Below are 20,342 nucleotides of genomic sequence, written 5' to 3'. Positions count from 1 at the left end.
GCACTGGAGCCCAGGCTCTAGGGTCATGTGAGGAGGAAAGGTCCCAGAGCTCAGGCTACACCGCAATTAAACCGCCCCGCAGCCTGAGCCCTGCGAGCCTGAGTCAGCTGGCATGGGCCAGACACGGGTGTTTAATTGCAGTGTAGTCATACCCATAGATATGCTGCTACAGATTACTAGACATAGTACACTGATCACCACTAGAGGGCTCACCTACTATTAAAAAGGATACTACCCAATTCCTGTTCACCTGTTTTTCCCAACAGGTAGGCGCAACCTTCAGGAGGGTCACAAAAGGCAATCAGGGGAATTGCAACGTGTTGAAAATTTTATTATAATATAAAGCAAAGAAAATCTTACTCCTTGCATACCGTTACCCTTCAAGTCCAAGTATTCTGTCTACCTCTCTAAACATACACAAAAATAAATCATATTGGCTTATCATTATTATCACTGATACATACTCTGTAGAACCTCAAAGATATGAACACCAGAGTTATGGACTGACTGGTTAACTGGACACCACGTGAAACCAGAAGTAACCAATCAGGCAGCAGCAGAGACAAAAAAAAAAAAAAAAAAGGCAAATACTGTACTGAGACTGTATTGCATCTAAAGATAGGCACATTTGGGCTACTTGTTCCCATTCCCATCCCCAACCCCACATGTGGGGCAGCCACTTATAGCTTGGAGGTGAAGATGCTGGGACTGCTAGCCCAAGGCAGCTGGAGCCAGTAGAGCAGGAGCAACACTGAGGTCTGCACCACTTTCACCCTGCTGGGAGGGGGATTGTTTTTACCTGCCCTTCCTCTGGCTGGGAGGGGGATGTGCTGTTTACACAGACAGGAGCGGGACAAGCTTGCAAACTCAGTGCGACCCAGGGGAAGAAGCTGCCTTCAAGGAAGCTGCCTGTATTGAGGGAGCTCAGCTGTTGCTGAAGCCTGGCCTGGACTGTCAGCTGATGGACCTGGAGCCTGAACTGCATTTTGTTCAGAGTTATGGACAACCTCCATACCCGAGATGTCTGTAACTCTGAGGTTCTACTGTACTACAGAAGAGTAAAAAAAGTAAGGGGGGTTCATGAAAATGTTTGACACTGAATAAGAGGGGGGAAGGATAGCTCAGTGGTTTGAGCATTGGCCTGTTAAACCCAGGGTTGTGAGTTCAATCCTTGAGGGGGCCACTTGGGGATTTGGGGCAAAATCAGTATTTGGTCCTGCTAGTGAAGGCAGGGGGCTGGACTCAATGACCTTCCAAGGTCCCTTCCAGTTCTAGGAGATGGGATATCTCCATTAATAAAATAAATAAATAAAGAGGTTTCCAACCTGAAAATGTTGAAATATTGCTGTACACTACCAGGAGCAGTAATGGTAGGATCTGGAGGGGGAAGTCAGTGTCCTTGTCTTCCTGACTATCAGTTACTTTCACTGCTGACACCTACATGGTGTTTACCCAGGCCCCCCTGTTCTACTGCTTCATATTGTTCCTATATAGGGGCTTTCTTCTATGGTCCCCACCTTTCTGCTGCCTTTGTGAAGCTCTTATTGGAGCTTTCCTGTGGACCTCCTTTCCAGGCCATTCTAGGCTATCTTTCACAGAGGGCTTCCTCTCGGGCCTCATTCCTGGCTGTTGCTGCTGTTGCTGACTGGAGTCTTTTAGCTGTTATATGCTGCCCTCTCTTTGGTTTCCTCTGAAGTGTTCTTCTCCTGCCTGCTTCTTCTGTCCTGACCTATGGCTTATGCAGAGAGTCCCTGAATGCTGCTGCCAGGGCCGGCTCCAAAAAAAAGCCGTGATCGCGATCTGTGGCAGCAATTCGGTGGAGCTCCTTCGCTCCGAGCGGGAGTGAGGGACCGTCCGCCGAATTGCCGCCGAATAGCTGGACCTGCCACCACTCTCCAGAGCGGCCGCCCCAAGCACCTGCTTGCCAGGCTGGTACCTGGAGCTGGCCCTGGCTGCTGCTTCATGCTGTCTAGTGCTTCCCTTTCTTGTTCTTGAACCTGTCTTCCCTCTCAGCCAGCCAATCCCTTGTTCCTGTCTTCTGTCAACACCTAGCCAGTCTGGGCTGTGACTGCATGGTAAGCCTGTTCTAGTGCTCTAGGGGTTCATGCTTGCTACTGCATTGGTGAAATCTAATTACACTGGTCTACAATTTTTGAGAAGTCGTCTGCTTCAGAGATAAAATGTGCTATTTATTATGTATTTTGATGTGCTGAATTCAAATATGACAAAACAACTGATTGGCTACTGTTTCTAAGATATTTAAGTTTTTACATTTTATGTCTATGTATATTGTGTAGATAGAGTTTTAATCATAAATTGTAAACCTAGGTCTTTTCATGTGTTTATGGTTGCTTTACATGATAATATTTGACCTGTCCTGTTTATGTAACACTTTAAAAATCAGCAAAAGGGTTATATAAATAAAATTTATTATGAAACAAAAGACAAAAAACTATTATGTACATAGTTTAGTCCTATTCAGTGTCTACTCGGCGCTTCTTGGCTTCTCTCTTGTATTCATTAAATGGAGCATCTCTTGTCACTGTCCAGCAATAGTCTGCAAGCATTGATGGGCTCCATTTGCCCTGATAGCGTTTCTCCATTGTTGCAATGTCCTGGTGAAATCGCTTGCCGTGCTCGTTGCTCACTGCTCCGCAGTTCGGTGGAAAAAAATCTAGATGAGAGTGCAAAAAATGTTATTTTTAGTGACATGTTGCAACCAAGGCTTTTGTGTGCCTTGAGGAGGTTTTCCACCAATAACCTGTAGTTGGCTGCCTTGTTTCCGAGAAAATTTATTGCCACTAACTGGAAGGCTTTCCATGCCGTCTTTTCCTTGCCACGCAGTGCATGGTCAAGTTCACGAATCTGAGGACCAACAAAGACACCTTCCTTTATCTTAGCTTCACTTAACCTTGGAAATTTTCCACGGAGGTACTTGAAAGCTGCTTGTGTTTTGTCAATGGCCTTGACAAAGTTCTTCATCAGACCCAGCTTGATGTGTAAGGGTGGTAACAAAATCTTCCTTGATTCAACAAGTGGTGGATGCTGAACGCTTTTCCTCCCAGGCTCCAATGACTGTCGGAGTGGCCAATCTTTCTTGATGTAGTGGGAATCTCTTGCACGACTATCCCATTCGCAGACAAAACAGCAGTACTTTGTGTATCCAGTCTGCAGACCAAGCAAGAGAGCAACAATCTTCAAATCGCCACAAAGCTGCCACTGATTTTGGTCATAGTTTATGCACCTCAAAAGTTGTTTCATGTTGTCATAGGTTTCCTTCATATGGACTGCCATGACCAACTGGAATTGATGGCAAAACATTGCCATTATGCAGTAAAACAGCTTTAAGACTCGTCTTCGATGAATCAATGAACAGTCTCCACTCATCTGGATCCTGAACGATGTTGAGGGCTGCCATCACACCATCGATGTTGTTGCAGGCTACAAGATCACCTTCCATGAAGAAGAATGGGACAAGATCCTTTTGATGGTCACGGAACATGGAAACCCTAACATCACCTGCCAGGAGATTCCACTGCTGTAGTCTGGAGCCCAACAGCTCTGCCTTACTCTTGGGTAGTTCCAAATCCCTGACAAGGTCATTCAGTTCACCTTGTGTTATGAGGTGTGGTTCAGAGGAGGAGGATGGGAGAAAATGTGGGTCCTGTGACATTGATGGTTCAGGACCAGAAGTTTCATCCTCTTCCTCTTCCTCTTCCTCGTCTGACTCAAGTGAGAATGATTCTGGTGCATCAGGAACCGGCAGTCCTTCTCCGTGGGGTACTGGGCATATAGCTGATGGAATGTTTGGATAATGCACAGTCCACTTTTTCTTCTTTGACACACCTTTCCCAACTGGAGGCACCATGCAGAAGTAACAATTGCTGGTATGATCTGTTGGCTCTCTCCAAATCATTGGCATAAGGCATAGATTTCCTTTTCCTGTTCAACCACTGGTGAAGATTTGTTGCACAAGTGTTGCAGCATGTGTGTGGGGCCCACCTCTTGTCCTGATCTCCAATTTTGCAGCCAAAATAAAGGTGATAGGCTTTCTTAACCATAGTGGTTATACTGCGCTTTTGTGATGCAAAAGTCACTTCACCACAAACATAGCAGAAGTTATCTGCACTGTTCACACAAGTACGAGGCATCTCTGCTCACTTTGGCTAAACAGAAATGTGTCCCTTTGCAAAATCAAACACTGACAAATAAGAGAGCACGACACTGTATGATTTCTAGAGCTGATATAGGGCAATTTGTTCAGCAGAGTGATGTAAGCTTCGTTATGATTGCATCATCCATGACTTCGAGGAATAACATGATGCAATTCATATCATGTATGACGCAATACCAGCTTCAGATTGCATCATTCATTGTTTTGCCTAAAAAGCAAGTATTGTCCAAACCCAGTCATAGATTTATTCATAGATCCAGTCAGAGATGTATTTTAGTCATTTCTGGTTTAAATTGAGATCCCTTCCCTTTATAACTCTCTCATCCTCCGCCATTCCCAAGTCAAGGGTCGTATATACTGACTCAATAGCATATCTTGAAAACTAGAGCCAGATCAATTGAATTAATAGATCATAATCCAGCATAGATTTTTAGAGTTCCATTGAATCTCTCCACCAGACCATTTGTCTCTAGGTGACGGGACAGCTTTTAGTTGTTTCAGCCCACACAACTTCCATAACTCACTAAAAAACTGAGACATGAAATTTGACTTCCTGTAAGATAAAATCTCTTTAGGGAAACCCACTGTGCTAAAATTAGTGAAAAGGACTTTTGCCATAGAATCAGTCTCTGTTCATTAGAGCAAGTGCTTCAGGATATTGAATGGCAAAATCCACTACCACCAGGATATATTTCTTCCCCCTTTGGGTAGAACAATGGCATAGGGCCCATAATGTCCACTGCTATCCTGTATCACAGGCAAAGGATGTAGGAGAACTTTCTGTGGCCCTGCAGGTCTTTTCCTTTTGGCATAATTCACAAGACCTGCAATCATTTTTCACATCATTCTATATCCTTTGCCAATAGAAATTTTTCTTTAATCTCTCATAGGTTCTCTGTGCCCCCAAATGACTAGCAAAAGGAGAATCCTATGCTAGCAACAATGATTCCTCACAATGCTGGGCAGTCACAAACAACTGCTTTTGGGGTTTTCCATGGCTCTTGGTCCCAAAGGGACCAGTCACTTACCCTAGGTCATTTCTACTCGGATCTCCTGTGGCCAATCCTGTAATAAATTAACTAAAGATTTATTAACTAAGAAAAGAAATAAGAGTTATTTACTAGGTTAAAATAGAAAACATGCACACATGAGTTAGTCTCCGATTTAAGAAGGCAATATACACTGCTATAATAAACTGCTCTTTAGGGCTGATCCATGCCAAGCAACATGGGGATCTCTTACTTATGTTTAGGAATCTCTGCCCCTCAGGAGTCCAGAGAGCATAAAGAGATGGAGTTTCTCTTTGTCAGTGATTTTTATCCCATTCAACTCAGAATCCAAGCTGATGGGATGAGTTCATGCGTAGGTCTCGCCTTCCTGGAGGGAGTTGGGAATGCAATCAACAAGGTTTCTGTCCTTGGATGCTACACAATGCCTCATTTGCCTTCAGTGGGACATCTTGTGTGCAGGACGAGCATTTTAATTAATGCTTCTTTTTCTCTGCCATACAGGAGTTGGCTTCAGCCCCTCCCACACCTGGAAACAGACTAATTTCTTCTGCTGCAGTGGAACTGGAGGGTCCTTCCCCTCCCCCCTTAGCAGTTTCTGGATCTTTACCATTTCTTACTGGGATCCCTGTAAAACAATACTTGTTTTTACTACAGGTTAAAACATTAACAGGCTTAGTCATATGCAAAATATCATTGCCTACCAGCATTTCCACAGGTATACTGTTTAGCACCCCCACTTTCAGGTCACGCTCTAAACCTTCCGAATTTCAAATGAACCTTAGCCAAAGGCCTAAGAATTTTGTGTTTCCCCACTGCCAGAAGCTCTACCTTCTGGTGTATACCTTCTTCCTTATGTGCATGTACTTCTATAAAATAAAATAACCAACAAGTTACAGTTATAGTTATAAGAAGGGTAGAAGAGGAAAGATGCTGGATAGGGTGTCTCAATTGAAGGGTCTTCAGGGGACTTTTTTTTTTTTTTTTTGCTTACTTTTGTGCATGTGATAGCATTCTGTGTACCATCAATGTCACGGATTCCCCTATATGCTCAGTCACTTTCCTCTGTTTGTGTGGTTCTTTCATTCAGCAAAAGGACAGAAAACCATTATAAGAAAATGTATTAAAACCTTATTTTAAATAATTTTTGAAATAGCTTAGTTTTCAAGAAAAGTGTCGCTTTAATGTACCGTAAAATTGAAATGTTAAGAGAAAATGGTTATATCTGCAAAAAACAAAGGGCAACAGCTCAATACAGAAATGTGACATGCTGATAAAACCCTGTAGTTAAGATTGCCCTGCTCTCCAAATCTGAGCTGACCTTGGAGCAGAAAATTCCAAACTAAGCCCCAGTCTGGAAGTCAGTGGGACTCTGAGTGGACTCAAGGGTCTGCATGTGTGGAAGTACTCGCAAGATTGGGGCTATAGAGACTGAGGGTGGAGGGTGATGGTATAGATTTGTGTATAATACACAATTTAAAAAAAACCCAGAAACTTCAATGACAGCATAATAGAGCATATAGTACATGTAATTAATTTTGAGTACTTCATACAAATTTTACTGCACATATAAAATCACTGGTGTAAAATATAATTTTCAGAGGACAATACATTGACTGCCTCTGTCTTCTTTTCAGATGGGCACCTTTAAAGTACATGATGGTGAATATTTTTTAGAACCTTTGATGAAGGCAGATGGAGATGAACACGAAGATGATCATAACAAACCACATCTTATATACAGACATGAAGATTTAAAAAATGTCATTTATCAGAACTCCCAGAAACCTTGTGAAGTTTCAGGTATAGTTATACTTTAAATTCTGATGTCGATGTCTATGTCTGTTCACTATGGTTTTTAGTGTTTTAACAAATTGTATGTTTAAAAAATGTTTTTCCTTAGTAGTATTAATGACTATCACTGTCATTGAGACCTTAGAATGTATTTTATTTATTCGTTTCACAAAGACCTAACAAACATTGGTGAAAAACGAATGGCCCACTTTAAATGTAAGAATAAATTAGCTTGCAAAAATATGCATCAGTCCTTCAAACACTTATGCACATGTTTTATTTTTCACAATGATTGTTCCATAGATTAAATTTTTGCAGCATCAGGGACATATTTTCAGCTTTTGTGTAGATTCACAAAATAAATGAAATTTAGTGCAAATAATCTAAAAAGTATACATTAAATCTTCCTGTCTTATAATATACTGTATTATCTAATATTTACTATTAGTGTAGGTACTATTGTTGTTCTCATTATATACATTTTTAAAATATTTTATATTCGTATTACATTAATATATTAAGATTGAGAAACAGAAAAAGGGTTACCTGAGGAGCATAGAATTAGGATATGTCACAACACATTGGCAGTAATTTTCAAAGCTTCACAGTTTAGGAGATGATTCACTTGAATATGAAAGGAAAAAAAGCACTACTAATAGCATAAGGACAAATAATGGATGTAGCACAGTGCTTTAAAACAGTTATATTTTCATACAATCAAAAGACTAGAAGGGACCTTGAGAGGTCTTCTAGTCCAGTTCCATGCACTCAAGGCAGGACTAAGTATTATCAACACCATCCTGACAGGTGTTTGTCTAACCTGATCTTAAAAATCCCCAATGATGGAGATTCCACAATCTCCCTAGGCAGTTTATTCCAGGACTTAACCTCCCTGACAATTAGGAAGTTTTTCATAATGTCCAACCTAGACCACCCTTGCTGCAATTTCAGCCCATTGCTTCTTATCCTATCCTCAGAGATTAAAGACAATTTCTTTCCCTCTTCCTTGCAACAATCTTTTATGTACTTGAAAACTGCTATCATGTCCCCCCCCCCAGTCTTCTTTTCTCCAGACTAAACAAACCCATTTTTTCAATCTTCTGTCATAGATCATGTTTTCTAGACCTTTAATTATTTTTGTTGCTCTTCTGTGGACTTGCTCCAGTTTGCCCACATATTCCCTGAAATGTGGAGCCCAGAACTGGACACAATCACTCCAGTTGAGGCCTAATCAGCATGGAGTGGAGTAGAGCAGAGGAATTACTTCTTGTGTCTTGCTTACAACATTCCTGCTAATACAGCCCAGAATATTTGATTATTTTTTTTTGCAACAGTGTTACACTGTTGACTCATATTTTGCTTGTGATCCACTATGAACCCTCTGGATTTCTGCAGTACGCCTTCCTAGGCAGTCATTTCCCATTTTGTATGTGTGCCACTGATTGTTCTTTCCTAAGTGGAATACTTTGCCTTTGTACTTATTGAATTTCATCCTGTTTGCTTCAGACCATTTCTCCAGTTTGTCCAGATCATTTTGAATTTCAATCCTATCCTCCAAAGCACTTGCAACCACTCCCAGCTTGGTATCGTCCACAAACTTTATAAGTGTACTCTTTATGCTATAATCTAAATCATTGATAAGGATATTAAGCAGAACCGGACCAGAACTGATCCCTGTGGGACCCCACTTGATATGCCTTTCCAGCTTGACTGTGAACCACTGATAACTACTCTCCAGGAATGCTTTTCCAACCAGTTATGCACCCACCTTAAAGTAGCCCCACCTAGGTTGTATTTCCCTAGTTTGTTTATGAGAAGGTCATGCAAAACAGTATCAAAAGCCTTACTAAAGTCAAGATATACCACATCTACTGCTTCCCCTCTACCCTGCCAAAGAAAGCTATCAGGTTGGTTTGACACTATTTGTTCTTGACAAATCCATGCTGACTGTTACTTATCACTAAGGCCCTACTAAAATCATGGTCCATTTCGGTCAGTTTCACAGTCATCAGATTTTAAAAATCATTAATTTCATGATTTCAGCTATTTAAATCTGAAATTTCACGGTGTTGTAATTCTAGGGATCCTGACCCAAAAAGGAGTTGTGGGGGTGGGGGGTCACAAGGTTTCTGTAGGGTGGGTTGTGGTACTTCTACCATTACTTCTGCACTGCTGCTGCCAGCGGTGCTGCCTTCAGAGCTGGGTAGCTGGAGAGCAATGACTGCTGTCTGGGTGGCATGGTATGGTATTGCCACCCTTACTTCTGTGCTGCTGCTGGTGGGACGCTGCCTTCAGAGCTGGGCACCTGGCCAACCGCCACCACTCTCCAGCCATCCAGCTCTGAGGGCAGCACAGAAGTAAGGGTGGCAATACTGCAACCCCCCTTAAATAACCTTGCAACCCCCCTGTAACTCCCTTTTGGGTCAGGCCCCCCAATTTGAGAAATGCTGGTCTCCTCTGTGAAATCAGATTTCACAGATTTCACAGTCCGTGACGCATTTTTCATGTTTTCATGGCCGTGAATTTAGTAGGGCCCTACTTATAACCTTATCTTTTCTAGGTGTCTGCAAATTGATTGCTTAAGTATTTGCTCCATTATCTTTTTGGGTACTGAAGTTAAGCTGACTGGTCTGTCATTCCCTGAGTTGTGCTTTTAGAATCATAGAGTCATAGACTTTAAGGTCAGAAGGGACCATTATGATTGTCTAGTTTGACCTCCTGCACAACACTGGCCGCAGAATCTCACTCACCCACTCCCACAACAAACCCCTAACCTATGTCTGAGCTATTGAAGTCCTCAAATCATGGTTTAAAGACTTCAAGGTGCAGAGAATCCTCCAGCAAGTGACCCATGCCAACCCCCCCAGGGCCTCTGCCAATCTGCCTTAGAGGAAAATTCCTTCACAACCCCAAGTACACCCTTACTCCAATATAATGCTGTCCTCGGGAGCCAAAAAATCTTACCGCGTTATAGGTGAAACCGCTATATATCGAACTTGCTTTGATCCGCCGGAGCGCGCAGCCCCGCCCCCCTGGAGCGCTGCTTTACCGGGTTATAGCCGAATTCGTGTTATATTGGGCCTCGTTATATCGAGGTAGAGGTGTATGGCAATCAGCTAAACCCTAAGCATGTGGGCAAGACTCACCAGCCAGACACCCAGGAAAGAATTCTCTGTAGTAACTCAGATCCCACCCCATCTAACAGGCCACTGGGCATATTTACCGCTAATAGGCAAAGATAATTAATTGCCAAAATTAGGCTATCCCATAATAGTATAGTGTAGTGTAAATTTTTCAACAGTTGTGTGCATAGACCTGCATGCGTCTTAATGATTTACTGAAGACTGCAACATGATGTAACGGGGGAAAAGACATCTGCAGCTACCCTCAAAGTTCAACATCTAGACCAAGGAGTGGGCTTAGAAATAATTTATTTGAGATTCTAGGTGTCCATCAACTATTGTTCCAAACAGTAGGATATCAATTTACTATTATAAGAGTGCCATTTTAGAAGTATTCCTCATTGTGTCTAAGTGTTTTAAACCTATTGACATAATAGATGCCTTTCTTAGGCTTTTAATATGAGCATAAGGGTTTTGTTTATGTGACTTCAAAGAAAACACAAATGTGTGCAGCTTCATAGTGGAAAACTGGAGAAAGTAGTTTATGATGTTTTGTTTGACCTGGCATTGAGAAGCATCCTGTTTAATGAATTCTTTAGCTTTGATGAGATTGAAACTAATGTGTGCTCATTCTGAATGTACATGCATTTCATGAATGTTTATTCAAAACTGAAAATGCACTATTACCGTCTTTTTCTCAGGAGGATAGTGGTCAAAAGAAAGTCAGACTGTACCCTTTCCTCTTAAGGAATATATGATTAAATATTTGAAAATATCAATTTCCTGAATATGTTTAGTGGTGTAGTTTTAGTAGTTTGTGCTTGTGATTTTAATCTTGGAAAACACTTATAACATACTAGTAGCTGAAAGCCCATGCTGTCACATGGGTTTAATTAGTTAGGGTTACCATATGTCCGGATTTTCCCGGACATGTCCGACTTTTTGGTCGTCAAATCCCCGTCTGGGGGGAAATTCCAAAAAGCCGGACATGTCCGGGAAAATAGGGAGGGGTTGTGGGGCTTGGATCCGCGCTGGGGCCGGAGCCAGAGCCACTGGGGCTGGCGGTGCTCGGCTGCCGGCCGGCGTCGCTCGGCCAGAACCGGGGCCGGTGCTGGGGCCGGTGCCGGACGGGCTGGTGCCCCGGGGCCCCATCCGAGCTGGAGTCGCCGGGGCCGGAGCCGCTCGGCCGGTGCTCCGGGGCTGGAGCTGCTTGGCTGGGGCCGGAGCCACTCGGCCGGGGCCAGCGCGCTTGGCTGGAACCAGGGCTGGTGCCCGGGGCCTGAGCTGAGCTGGGCTGGAGCTGCCGGAGCCGCTTGGCCGGGGCCAGTGCCTGTGTCCCGGGGTCTGATTTGAGCTGGAGCCGCCGGGCTGGGGTGGGCTGGGGCCGGCGCCCCAGGGCCCGAGCTGAGCGGAGCGGGGCCGGAGCCGCCGGGGCCAGAGCTGAGCTGGAACTGCCGGGGCCGGGGCGGGCCAGGGCTGGCACGGCGGAACCGGGGCTGGGGCCCGAGCCGAGTCGGTCCAGAGCCGCTCGGCCAGGGCCAGTGCCCCGGGGCCCGAGCTGAGCTGGAACCACCGGGGCGGGCTGGGGCTGGCGCACTCAGTTGGAACTGGGGCTGGCGCCCCAGGGCCCGAGCCGAGCCGGGCCCGAGCCGCTCGGACAGGGGGCCGGACTGGGCCGCGCCTCCTTGCGCCCCCCCACCCCAGCTTACCTGTTTCAGGCTTCCCGCGAACATTTGATTCGTGGACAGCAGGGGAGGGGGAGGATCAGGGGGCGGAGGGTTCAGGGGAGGGGGCGGAGTTGGGGCGGGGACTTTGTGAAAGGGACGGAGTTGGGGTGGGGCTAGGGCAGGGAAGGGGGTGGAGTTGGGGTGGGGCCCCTTGGAGTGTCCTCTTTTTGTTATTTTAAAAAATGGTAACCCTAAATTAGTAAGAGCAGGTGTTTGTAAAAAACAACAACCCTAAAATGGCTCAAAACTTAAAAATTGGATGGTAACAGACCACAGATTTTGCTGTTGTGTGGGTGGTTGTGTTGATTTATGTTTGGGGTGGTAGTGTGGGGAGACTTGTGCTGGTGATGAATAGGACGTGTGCTGCAGTGAGGAGCTATGTGTGGGGTTATTGTGTGTGCTGGTTGTGTTGTGTGTGGGTTGGGTTGTTCTGGGAAAGTTGTGGATTTGTGTGAGTGGCAAATGAGAGGTGTGTGCTGCAGTGAGAAGCTATGTGTGTTTGGGGTTATTGTGTGTAGTGGTTGGGTGATTGTGTTGATTTACGTTTAGGGGGTTGTTCTGGAAGGGATGTGTGGATTTGTGTGGGTGGCAGCTGGGCGCATAGGTGTGGCAGTTGAGCCAAGTAATCCACCATCTATTCAGTTTCCCTCATACAGTCAATGAAATTGTAAATAGATTAGGTATGGAGGAAAGGTGATGATTAGTTGAGTTACCTCTAATCTCACAGTGATCCAGGACTCTTGGCATGGAATAGATACATGCCTTATAATTGTACACCTCACCGGTATAATTCATAAAGTCAAAATGGCTGAGAACTTAAAAATTGTATGGTAATAGACTGCAAAACTGAGTAATGATTCAAGTTGGTTATACTCTGAACAAAAAGAGCTCTTTCATACTTGTAGCTGCTTCCATCACCTCACACTGACTCAGAAGACATTTTAGGCTTCAGAGTGACACAGTGACATTCCTAGAATCTTGTTAGGTGGATTTTAAACTTGGAAGCAGTAAGTATAAGGTAAAAACTCTGTTTATTCATAGATTTTAAGGGCAGAAATGGACCATTATGATCATACAATCTAATCTCGTGCATTACACATGCCATAGAAATTATATTTCTGTATATGTATTTTGTTTAAGGTTACTTCAAAAATATGATGATATTAACTGATTGGTATTGTCTGTCAGGTAGTTTGTACATTATTTGAAATATCAATCCTCAGATTATTCCTTGTATAAAAACAAAAAGCAAGTGTTTCAGTCAAAATCATGTAAATATTACATTGCCAGTTATAATTGTTGAGTGCTGATCTGAAATTGTCTTTTATTTCTATTCAATGTCTGCTCTTGCACTAGGTTTGCATAAGGCCCCATTCTTGGTTAGTTTTAGGTACTACTGCAATAAACAAAATTAATAATAATTGCACTTTAAAAAAAACCTATACATTATCCTTTATCCAAATCATGGTCATTGCCATTTCACTGGTCTGTCAGATTTTGCAGTTTTGCTAATCAATTCCACTTTTAACCAAACAGTTGCTCTACTACCCTTAACGTTAAAACATGTTTCTATTTATATTTGTATTGCTTTATGCCTTTTTATGATGCTGCAACACGTTGTAAGCCTGGTAGACTTGAAACTGCAGAAACATGCAGGAGTTAGTTATCTATAGTTCTGTTAAGAAAACTGCATAACAATGAAGAACTATTCCGATATTATCAAAAAGAATCCATCTACAATCATGTGAAATAAATCATTGTTTGATCAGATTTGTACAACATCTCATTAAAGAAAATTCTCAAAAAGAAAACTCATTTCATTCTTTGCCCTTTCCGTCATATCCACAAAATGAAAGATTCTGGGAAACTAGCTTTGTAAAGGTAATTGTGAGAGTGCACTGGGAATCAACAGCTGAGCCAGCACTCTAGTCACTTAAACACCAATTAAGTCCCCCCAGGATGGACCTGATGGGGGCCTAATTAGTGGGTTAGAATGGGCTGGGAGAGGATTAACGAGCAAATTGGCCCATTAACACAGGAGGAATAAGAAGGCACAGGAAGGAAGTGCAGGGGAGAGAGAGGGAGGCTAGCAGGGTCAGAACCAGGAACATTCTATGGGTAGAGAGCTCTTCTATCTCATCAGCAGAGAAAAGAGGCGAAACTGTTAATAATTTATGGTGTATGGATCAGTAAGGTGGTGGAAAGAGCCAATGTAAATAAACTGAAGTGGGGTGTTTAATGGCTGAAGTTCTCTGTGTAGACAGAGCAGAATATAGGAGCAGACTAGTTCCCTGTCACACTAATTATTTCACCTAAATCAGAGATTCTACAGGGCCTTGTCTGCACACCTACTTGGACAAGTATAACAAAGTGAGTTTTGAAACTATTTAGTTAAATTAGTATACATTTGTGCATAACCAAATTAAGCTACTTTTAAACCAACCTAAGAATATCTATTCACAAACTTGCACCCAGCTTACTAAATCAGTTCAGAAGTACCCTTTTAGTTAAAGTGCCAGAAGTTTGTGTAGAGAGCAAGGGTCAAATCTCCTTTTGTTAATTCAATATTGTCACAGTTCAGGGTAACTGTTCCTGTATTCCTCCTCTATGGTCCACCAAGGGCACCCACTGAGGCTTCTGGCTCACCAGCTGCTATCTCTTGGGTGGAGAGATGTCTCTCTCCCCGTCCTGACTGGTTTTTTTTTCCAGGCTGTACTAGGGTTACCATATTTCAACAATCAAAAAAGAGGATGGGAGGAGCCCCGCCCCTGCCCTTTCCACTTCCTCTCACTTCCTGTCCCCCTCAGAACCTCCAACCCTCCCCCCCACTCCTTGTCCCCTGATTGCTCCCTCCTGGGACCCCTACCCCTAACTGCCCTCCAGGATTCCACCCCCTACCTAAGCCTCCCTGTTCCTTGTCCCCTGACTGCCCCCTCCTGAGACCTTCCCCCCATCCTAACTGGCCCCCTAGGACCCTATCCCCTACCTGTCCCCTAACTGCTCCAACCCTTATCCACACCCCCACCCCCAGACAGACACCAGGGATTCCCATGCCCCATCCAACCACTCCCCACCTCCTGACAGCCCCCCCCCAGAACTCCCAACCCATCTAAACTCCTCTGCTCCCTGTTCCCTGACTGCCCCCTCCTGGGACCCCTGCTCCTAACTGCCCTCCAGAACCCCACCCCCTATTTATGTACAGGCGTGACTACCTGCCCTTTCCTGGTTATTATACGCGGCCAATCCGCATCCACATCCAGTAGTTAAAAAAAAAAAAAAAACTAATAATTTAAATTGGAATTTCATCCATTAATAAGTATTTATTATATAGTTAAAACCATTCTATTGAAGGACAGATATTAAATAACACTAAATATATTAATGTTCAAAACAATATTAAAAATTTGAAAATTTAGAGCATGGAAAACAAAATAGCTAAAATTTAGTTTTGGCAAGATACACGGAATGGAAACTCCGGGATCTTTACCTGTCACTGAATATAGCCATCATACCAATAGTGGAATATAAAACAAGTCTACATATACTCTCCTTAAAATTTTTACTTCTGTCCATTCCCAATAATTGTAACAAATCATTATTACCTTCACTCCACTTGCCACGCGCCCCAAGCACAAAACCAAAGAAGTGAATATTTTTACCTCCCGTTAAGTTTTTAATTTCTTCCTCTAACTCAAGATAATAAGCCACCTTCTCACTGTGGGCTTGTTCCAAACTTCCGGCATTATCCTCCCATCGCACTGTAACATCAACCACCACTGCTGTATCTCCTTTTATAAATATAATATCCGGCTTTCTTAACTCACCCTTACTATTTCTCAAATGGGGCTCTATCATTGCCTTCCACCCTAATTTACCAACCTTATCTACAACTGCAGACACTACTCTATTATGCCTTTTTATCCTAGCATTCTTAGTCTTATAACATTGTCCTGAGATATGGGGAACAGTCTCCCGCACTTTACCGCACCATCTACAAAGAGCATTCACACCTCCTCTTCCTCTTGCTAATGTCTCCCTAGTAGGATAAATATTTGCCCTAAGCTGCAATGCTGCGATATACGCTGACGATTTAACTTTACTAGAGTTTCTAAAAATCGAATTACTAATTAAATCATTTTTAAAATATTTATTCCCTGACATCTCAGTTCCGACCATCTTAAAAATTCCTCTTCCCTCCATTTCTTGGGATGAGATGTTACTGCACTAAATGACAATATTTTATCCACAAGATTTTCTCCTGCATATAGATAAGATAGGTCCATCCAATCATCTCTCGAGACAATATGTCTCCTCCATTTATGAATTAACATATTTGGGATTTGCACACTAAACTTAGTGAGAGCTAAACCACCATCCCTACCTCTAGAATAAAATATCCCATCTGTGGTACACTGAGGTAAATGTAAAATCTCTTTAACTATTTTTCTAACTAACACATCAAGATCGTCTAAAAGATTAAAAGGGGGTTCTATTAAAAGAAGATTATAAAATAGCTTCGGTAAGATGTATGTCTGTAAAATTAATATTTTTTGGGCCGGTTTTAATGGGGCCTTAATTAAATTCTCACTCCAATCTTTCAATTTTTCTTTAAGTACCGGTCCCCCTACACCTATCCAGGGATCTATTCTAGCCCCTAAATATTTTTCAAAATCCCCTGGTTGAACATATTCAATCTCCTCTGACCCTATCTGCCAATTATCCTTAGGATTAACTACATAGGTTTTATGTTTAGTTAAAATATGAAAGCCTTTCGTTTTCTTCACATTAACAGAGAGATTAGTATTTTTACAAAACTCCTCTAAAATACCCAAATTTTTGATCATTCCTTTATATGAGCTACTTAAAATTGCCACATCATCGGCAAAAGCCAATGACGTGACACTATTACCCTTAACATAAAAAACACTTCCTTCTACTTCTAATCTAGTTAAAAGGGGATCCATAGCAATATTAAACAAAATTGGGGACAACGGGTCACCCTGCTTGACCCCCCTCCTAATTAAAATAGACTCAGTAGCTTCATCACCCACCCATACCCTAGTTGTGCAATTATCATAAAGGTCCCTAATGATATCTATAAAATGTTCATCTATACCAAATCTTCTCAACCCGGCTATTATATGTCCATGTCCCACAGAATCAAATGCTTTAGCCAGATCTACGAACACTATTGCAATTTCATTCCCATTTCGTTTAGCCCCATTAATCAAATTATCTAATATAGCAATATTTTCCTCACACCCAGGGGCGGATATAAACCCTTTTTGTCTACTACATATCTTAACTATTTCCACCAGTCTTTTTGCTAATATTTTGGTATAGATTCTAATCCAAACTGACCCAATTGTCAATGGTCTCCAAGATGTTAACTTCTTCATTTCCTCCTCATCTTGTGTCTTTGGTATTAAAATCGTTCTATTTTTCTTAAATTCATCTGGTACCTGTCTATTTAGAAACCATATATTAAAAAATTTTGTAAGTATTAAGGAGTCTAAATTAAAAATATCCCACAAATTGCTCACTTTTACTTTATCTGGGCCAGGAGCACTATCTTTTCTTATTTCTCTTAAAGCTATTCTAATCTCATCCACAGAGATCGGACTCATTAATATATCATTATCCGCATTCTCTGTGGATGATGGCCACCCTATCATATTACCATGTCCAATTGTTCCCAAAATATTTACATAGTATTCCTCAATTTCTTTCATAGGGATAGCACACTTAGCCTTATCTGGCTCTCCCATTATAATGCGAGTCAATCTTCTTCTATCCTTATCAAATAATTGTTGATAGAATTTATACTTAGCTTTCTTTGTAGCATATCTCCTAATTGCATTAAATTGCTTCCTTCTCCCCTCCTTTCTCATCTTCCCTTTTCCTTTATTCCTCAACTCTATTTGACTTTCATTTCTAGGGTCCTTTCCCTCTACTAATGAATAACATAATTTTTCCAACATTGCCCATCCGAGAGCTTTTGTTAAATCCTCCTTTAATAATCCTTCAATTTCCCCTAAACTATTTATTATTTCTCTTCCCTCCCTACTTTGTTTTCCCCGTTTACATATTTTCTCCACTAAATCCACTTCTGGATGTCCTTTTAGTGGGAAAATCCTCTCTCTTGGGGGGCGGAATTTCTAATATATTTACTCTAATGTCCTCTACCTCAGTCACTTCCTCCCTATCTCCTGTTACCACTAACTTCTTCTTTGCTAATTCTCGTCTTTTATCTGATATTTGTTTATTCGTTTTGGTCCTCATCTCGCTCTCAATACATTTATTTATATTCCATTTCCCAATATATTTCCTTTCCAACTGTATAAGCTGCGCAACCTCATCTTTGGTCCATATACGAGATCTAGTCGATCCCTTTTTGATCTTACTTTTAGCAGCCATATCTTCTTTTCTTTGCTCATTCCTCACAGGAGGGTGTCTATGTCTACAGTGTTGGCTCAATCCAGATCTAGTATGAAAACCAAGCCCACAGACCGAGCACGTATGGCTCTTCATTGGGGTATCCACCTTCTTGGGTATGCACTTGGGGTAGTGGCAAGCTATATTATGATATTGAGAAGATTTTCCACATTTACTACATACAACTCGTATGGCTTTACTTTTATGAACCACATTAATGTGTTTGGCCCATTTACCAAATGTTGGTAATATCTGGGGACATATTGGACAATTAAAACTATCAACGGGATACTCTAAATAAAAAAACCCATCCTTCCACGAACTACTTTCTAATATATTTATATTACTACCAGTACTGTTAAGATCCTTATTACGATCCCTATTAAAATCAGTACTTGGTCTAAAACTATTTAATAAACTAGACCCATTAACTAAATGAGCATTAAGATATCCCGATTCCCTAACATATGGATCATCAAATGTACTTAAATACTTAAAATCTGGATTAAAACTGTCCATAGTTAAATCATTAAAAGTGTCCCTTGTAAAAACCATCGGTAAGATAGATAAAATCTCCTCACCATGATCATCACAAACATTCTCCTCTACCTCCTCTACATGCTCCACTGGGAGGACTTGATTCTCACTCTCATACTCATGAGACTTCATTATAGTCCACACCATTTTATCCATTGGTCCAGCGACCCTGATCACACCCCTAATATATTTAACACTGTCAGCCGGGGCATCAAAGCCAACAGCGGGGGCGTTATTAACCCGGTCCAGCGCCAATCCGGTATAAAAATATAAATTACTTTTTTCCATAGCTAAAAGATTTACCCTTCTCAGGGGGAAACTAACCCTTTCCAGGGGGAAACTAACCCGTACCTGGGGGAAACTAACCCTTTCCAGGGGGAAACTACCTTACCAGGGGGAGTCAACCCGTACCTGGGGAGGCTACCCTTACCAGGGGGGCATCCATGTGGCACCATATGGGGCTGCCCAACCCCGTCCCACACCCCACTGAATGTGGGATGTGGGTTCGTCCTCCGCAATCCGCCTGGCTATCCAAGCCAGTTACCGACTCTCACCACGAGGAGGTAGCGGTTGGACTTGCAATCCAGAGGCTTTCCTCAAAGAGGGGTCCCAAACAGCATAATGTCGAGCTCTAACGGGCGTGTGAGAAAAGGCTCAGATCTTGGTAGGGGTTGCCCCTATTGACCGGGCTCACGCCCACCCCCACCTCACCGATAACCCATTCTCTCACTACCCTCAGGCAATGTTTCCGTCCAAGCCCGACAGCTGAGAGGGTCCAGAGACACATGGAGAGCCATTAAGAGAGCCATTAAGCCTCCCTATTCCTTGTCCCTAACTGCCCCCTCCTGAGACCCCCCCCCACCCTAACTGCCCCCCTAGGGCCCTACCCCCTACCTGTACCCTGACTGCCCAAAACCTTACACCCCCAACCCCCAGATGGCCTCCCCCCTCGAACTCCCGCCCCATCCAACCCTGCTCCCTGTCTCTTGACTGCCCCCTCCAGAACCTCCCAGCCCCTTCTCTGACCCCCTGGCCCCCTTACCGTGCCGCTCAGAACAGAGTGCTGCAGAGCGGTGCACTGGGCAGCAGGGGAGGGGCAGCAGGAGCAGGAGCAGGGGGAGAAGCTCCAGACTGCCGGAGGCGCGATGCGAACGGCCGGCAGGCGATCTGCAAATGCAGGGAGGGGGAGGGAGAGAGAGGAGGGGAGTGATCTCAAGTTGCAGGGAAGTGGAGGGGGAAGCGGAGGAGGGACTCTAGAGCCCCGTGCGAGTGGCACGATCCGGCCCTGTCAGCCGCGCGTGCTCTGCATGGGGGGGAAATCCGGACATTTACAAATTCCCTCCGGACGCTATTTTTAACTCAAAAAAGCCGGACATGTCCGGCAGAATCTGGATGAATGGTAACCCTAGGCTGTACTATTCCCTGCCTACAGTGTGAATTCTCCAGCAGGTCAGACTACATAAGCATGCCTGTTTTGCTTTTCTCTTCAGAGGCTATAAACAGAGTAATTGCCCACAGTTTTAAGTTACCATGCAGTTTTTTTCTA

The 20,342-nt window shown here is 43.1% G+C and overlaps 1 protein-coding gene across 6 annotated transcripts in view; it reads left to right on the top strand.

Annotated features, from left to right (window-relative positions):
- The window catches only part of ADAMTS20 (ADAM metallopeptidase with thrombospondin type 1 motif 20), a 167,359-nt gene that overhangs the window by 24,632 nt on the left and 122,385 nt on the right, over positions 1–20,342 (top strand). For 5 of the 6 annotated variants that reach the window (XM_054024636.1, XM_054024644.1, XM_054024627.1 and 2 more), the window contains one exon: positions 6,819–6,984. The exons of the other annotated variant lie outside the window; for it this stretch is intronic. In XM_054024636.1, the coding sequence (XP_053880611.1) occupies positions 6,819–6,984 (166 nt within the window). The remainder of the gene's footprint in view (positions 1–6,818; positions 6,985–20,342) is intronic. 6 annotated transcript variants of the gene reach the window in all.

This window comes from Malaclemys terrapin, chromosome 1, assembly GCF_027887155.1.
Source record: "Malaclemys terrapin pileata isolate rMalTer1 chromosome 1, rMalTer1.hap1, whole genome shotgun sequence".
NCBI lineage: Eukaryota > Metazoa > Chordata > Testudines > Emydidae > Malaclemys > Malaclemys terrapin.
The sequence above is the reverse complement of the archived record's forward strand: the minus strand, read 5'-3'. Positions and strand labels throughout refer to the sequence as shown.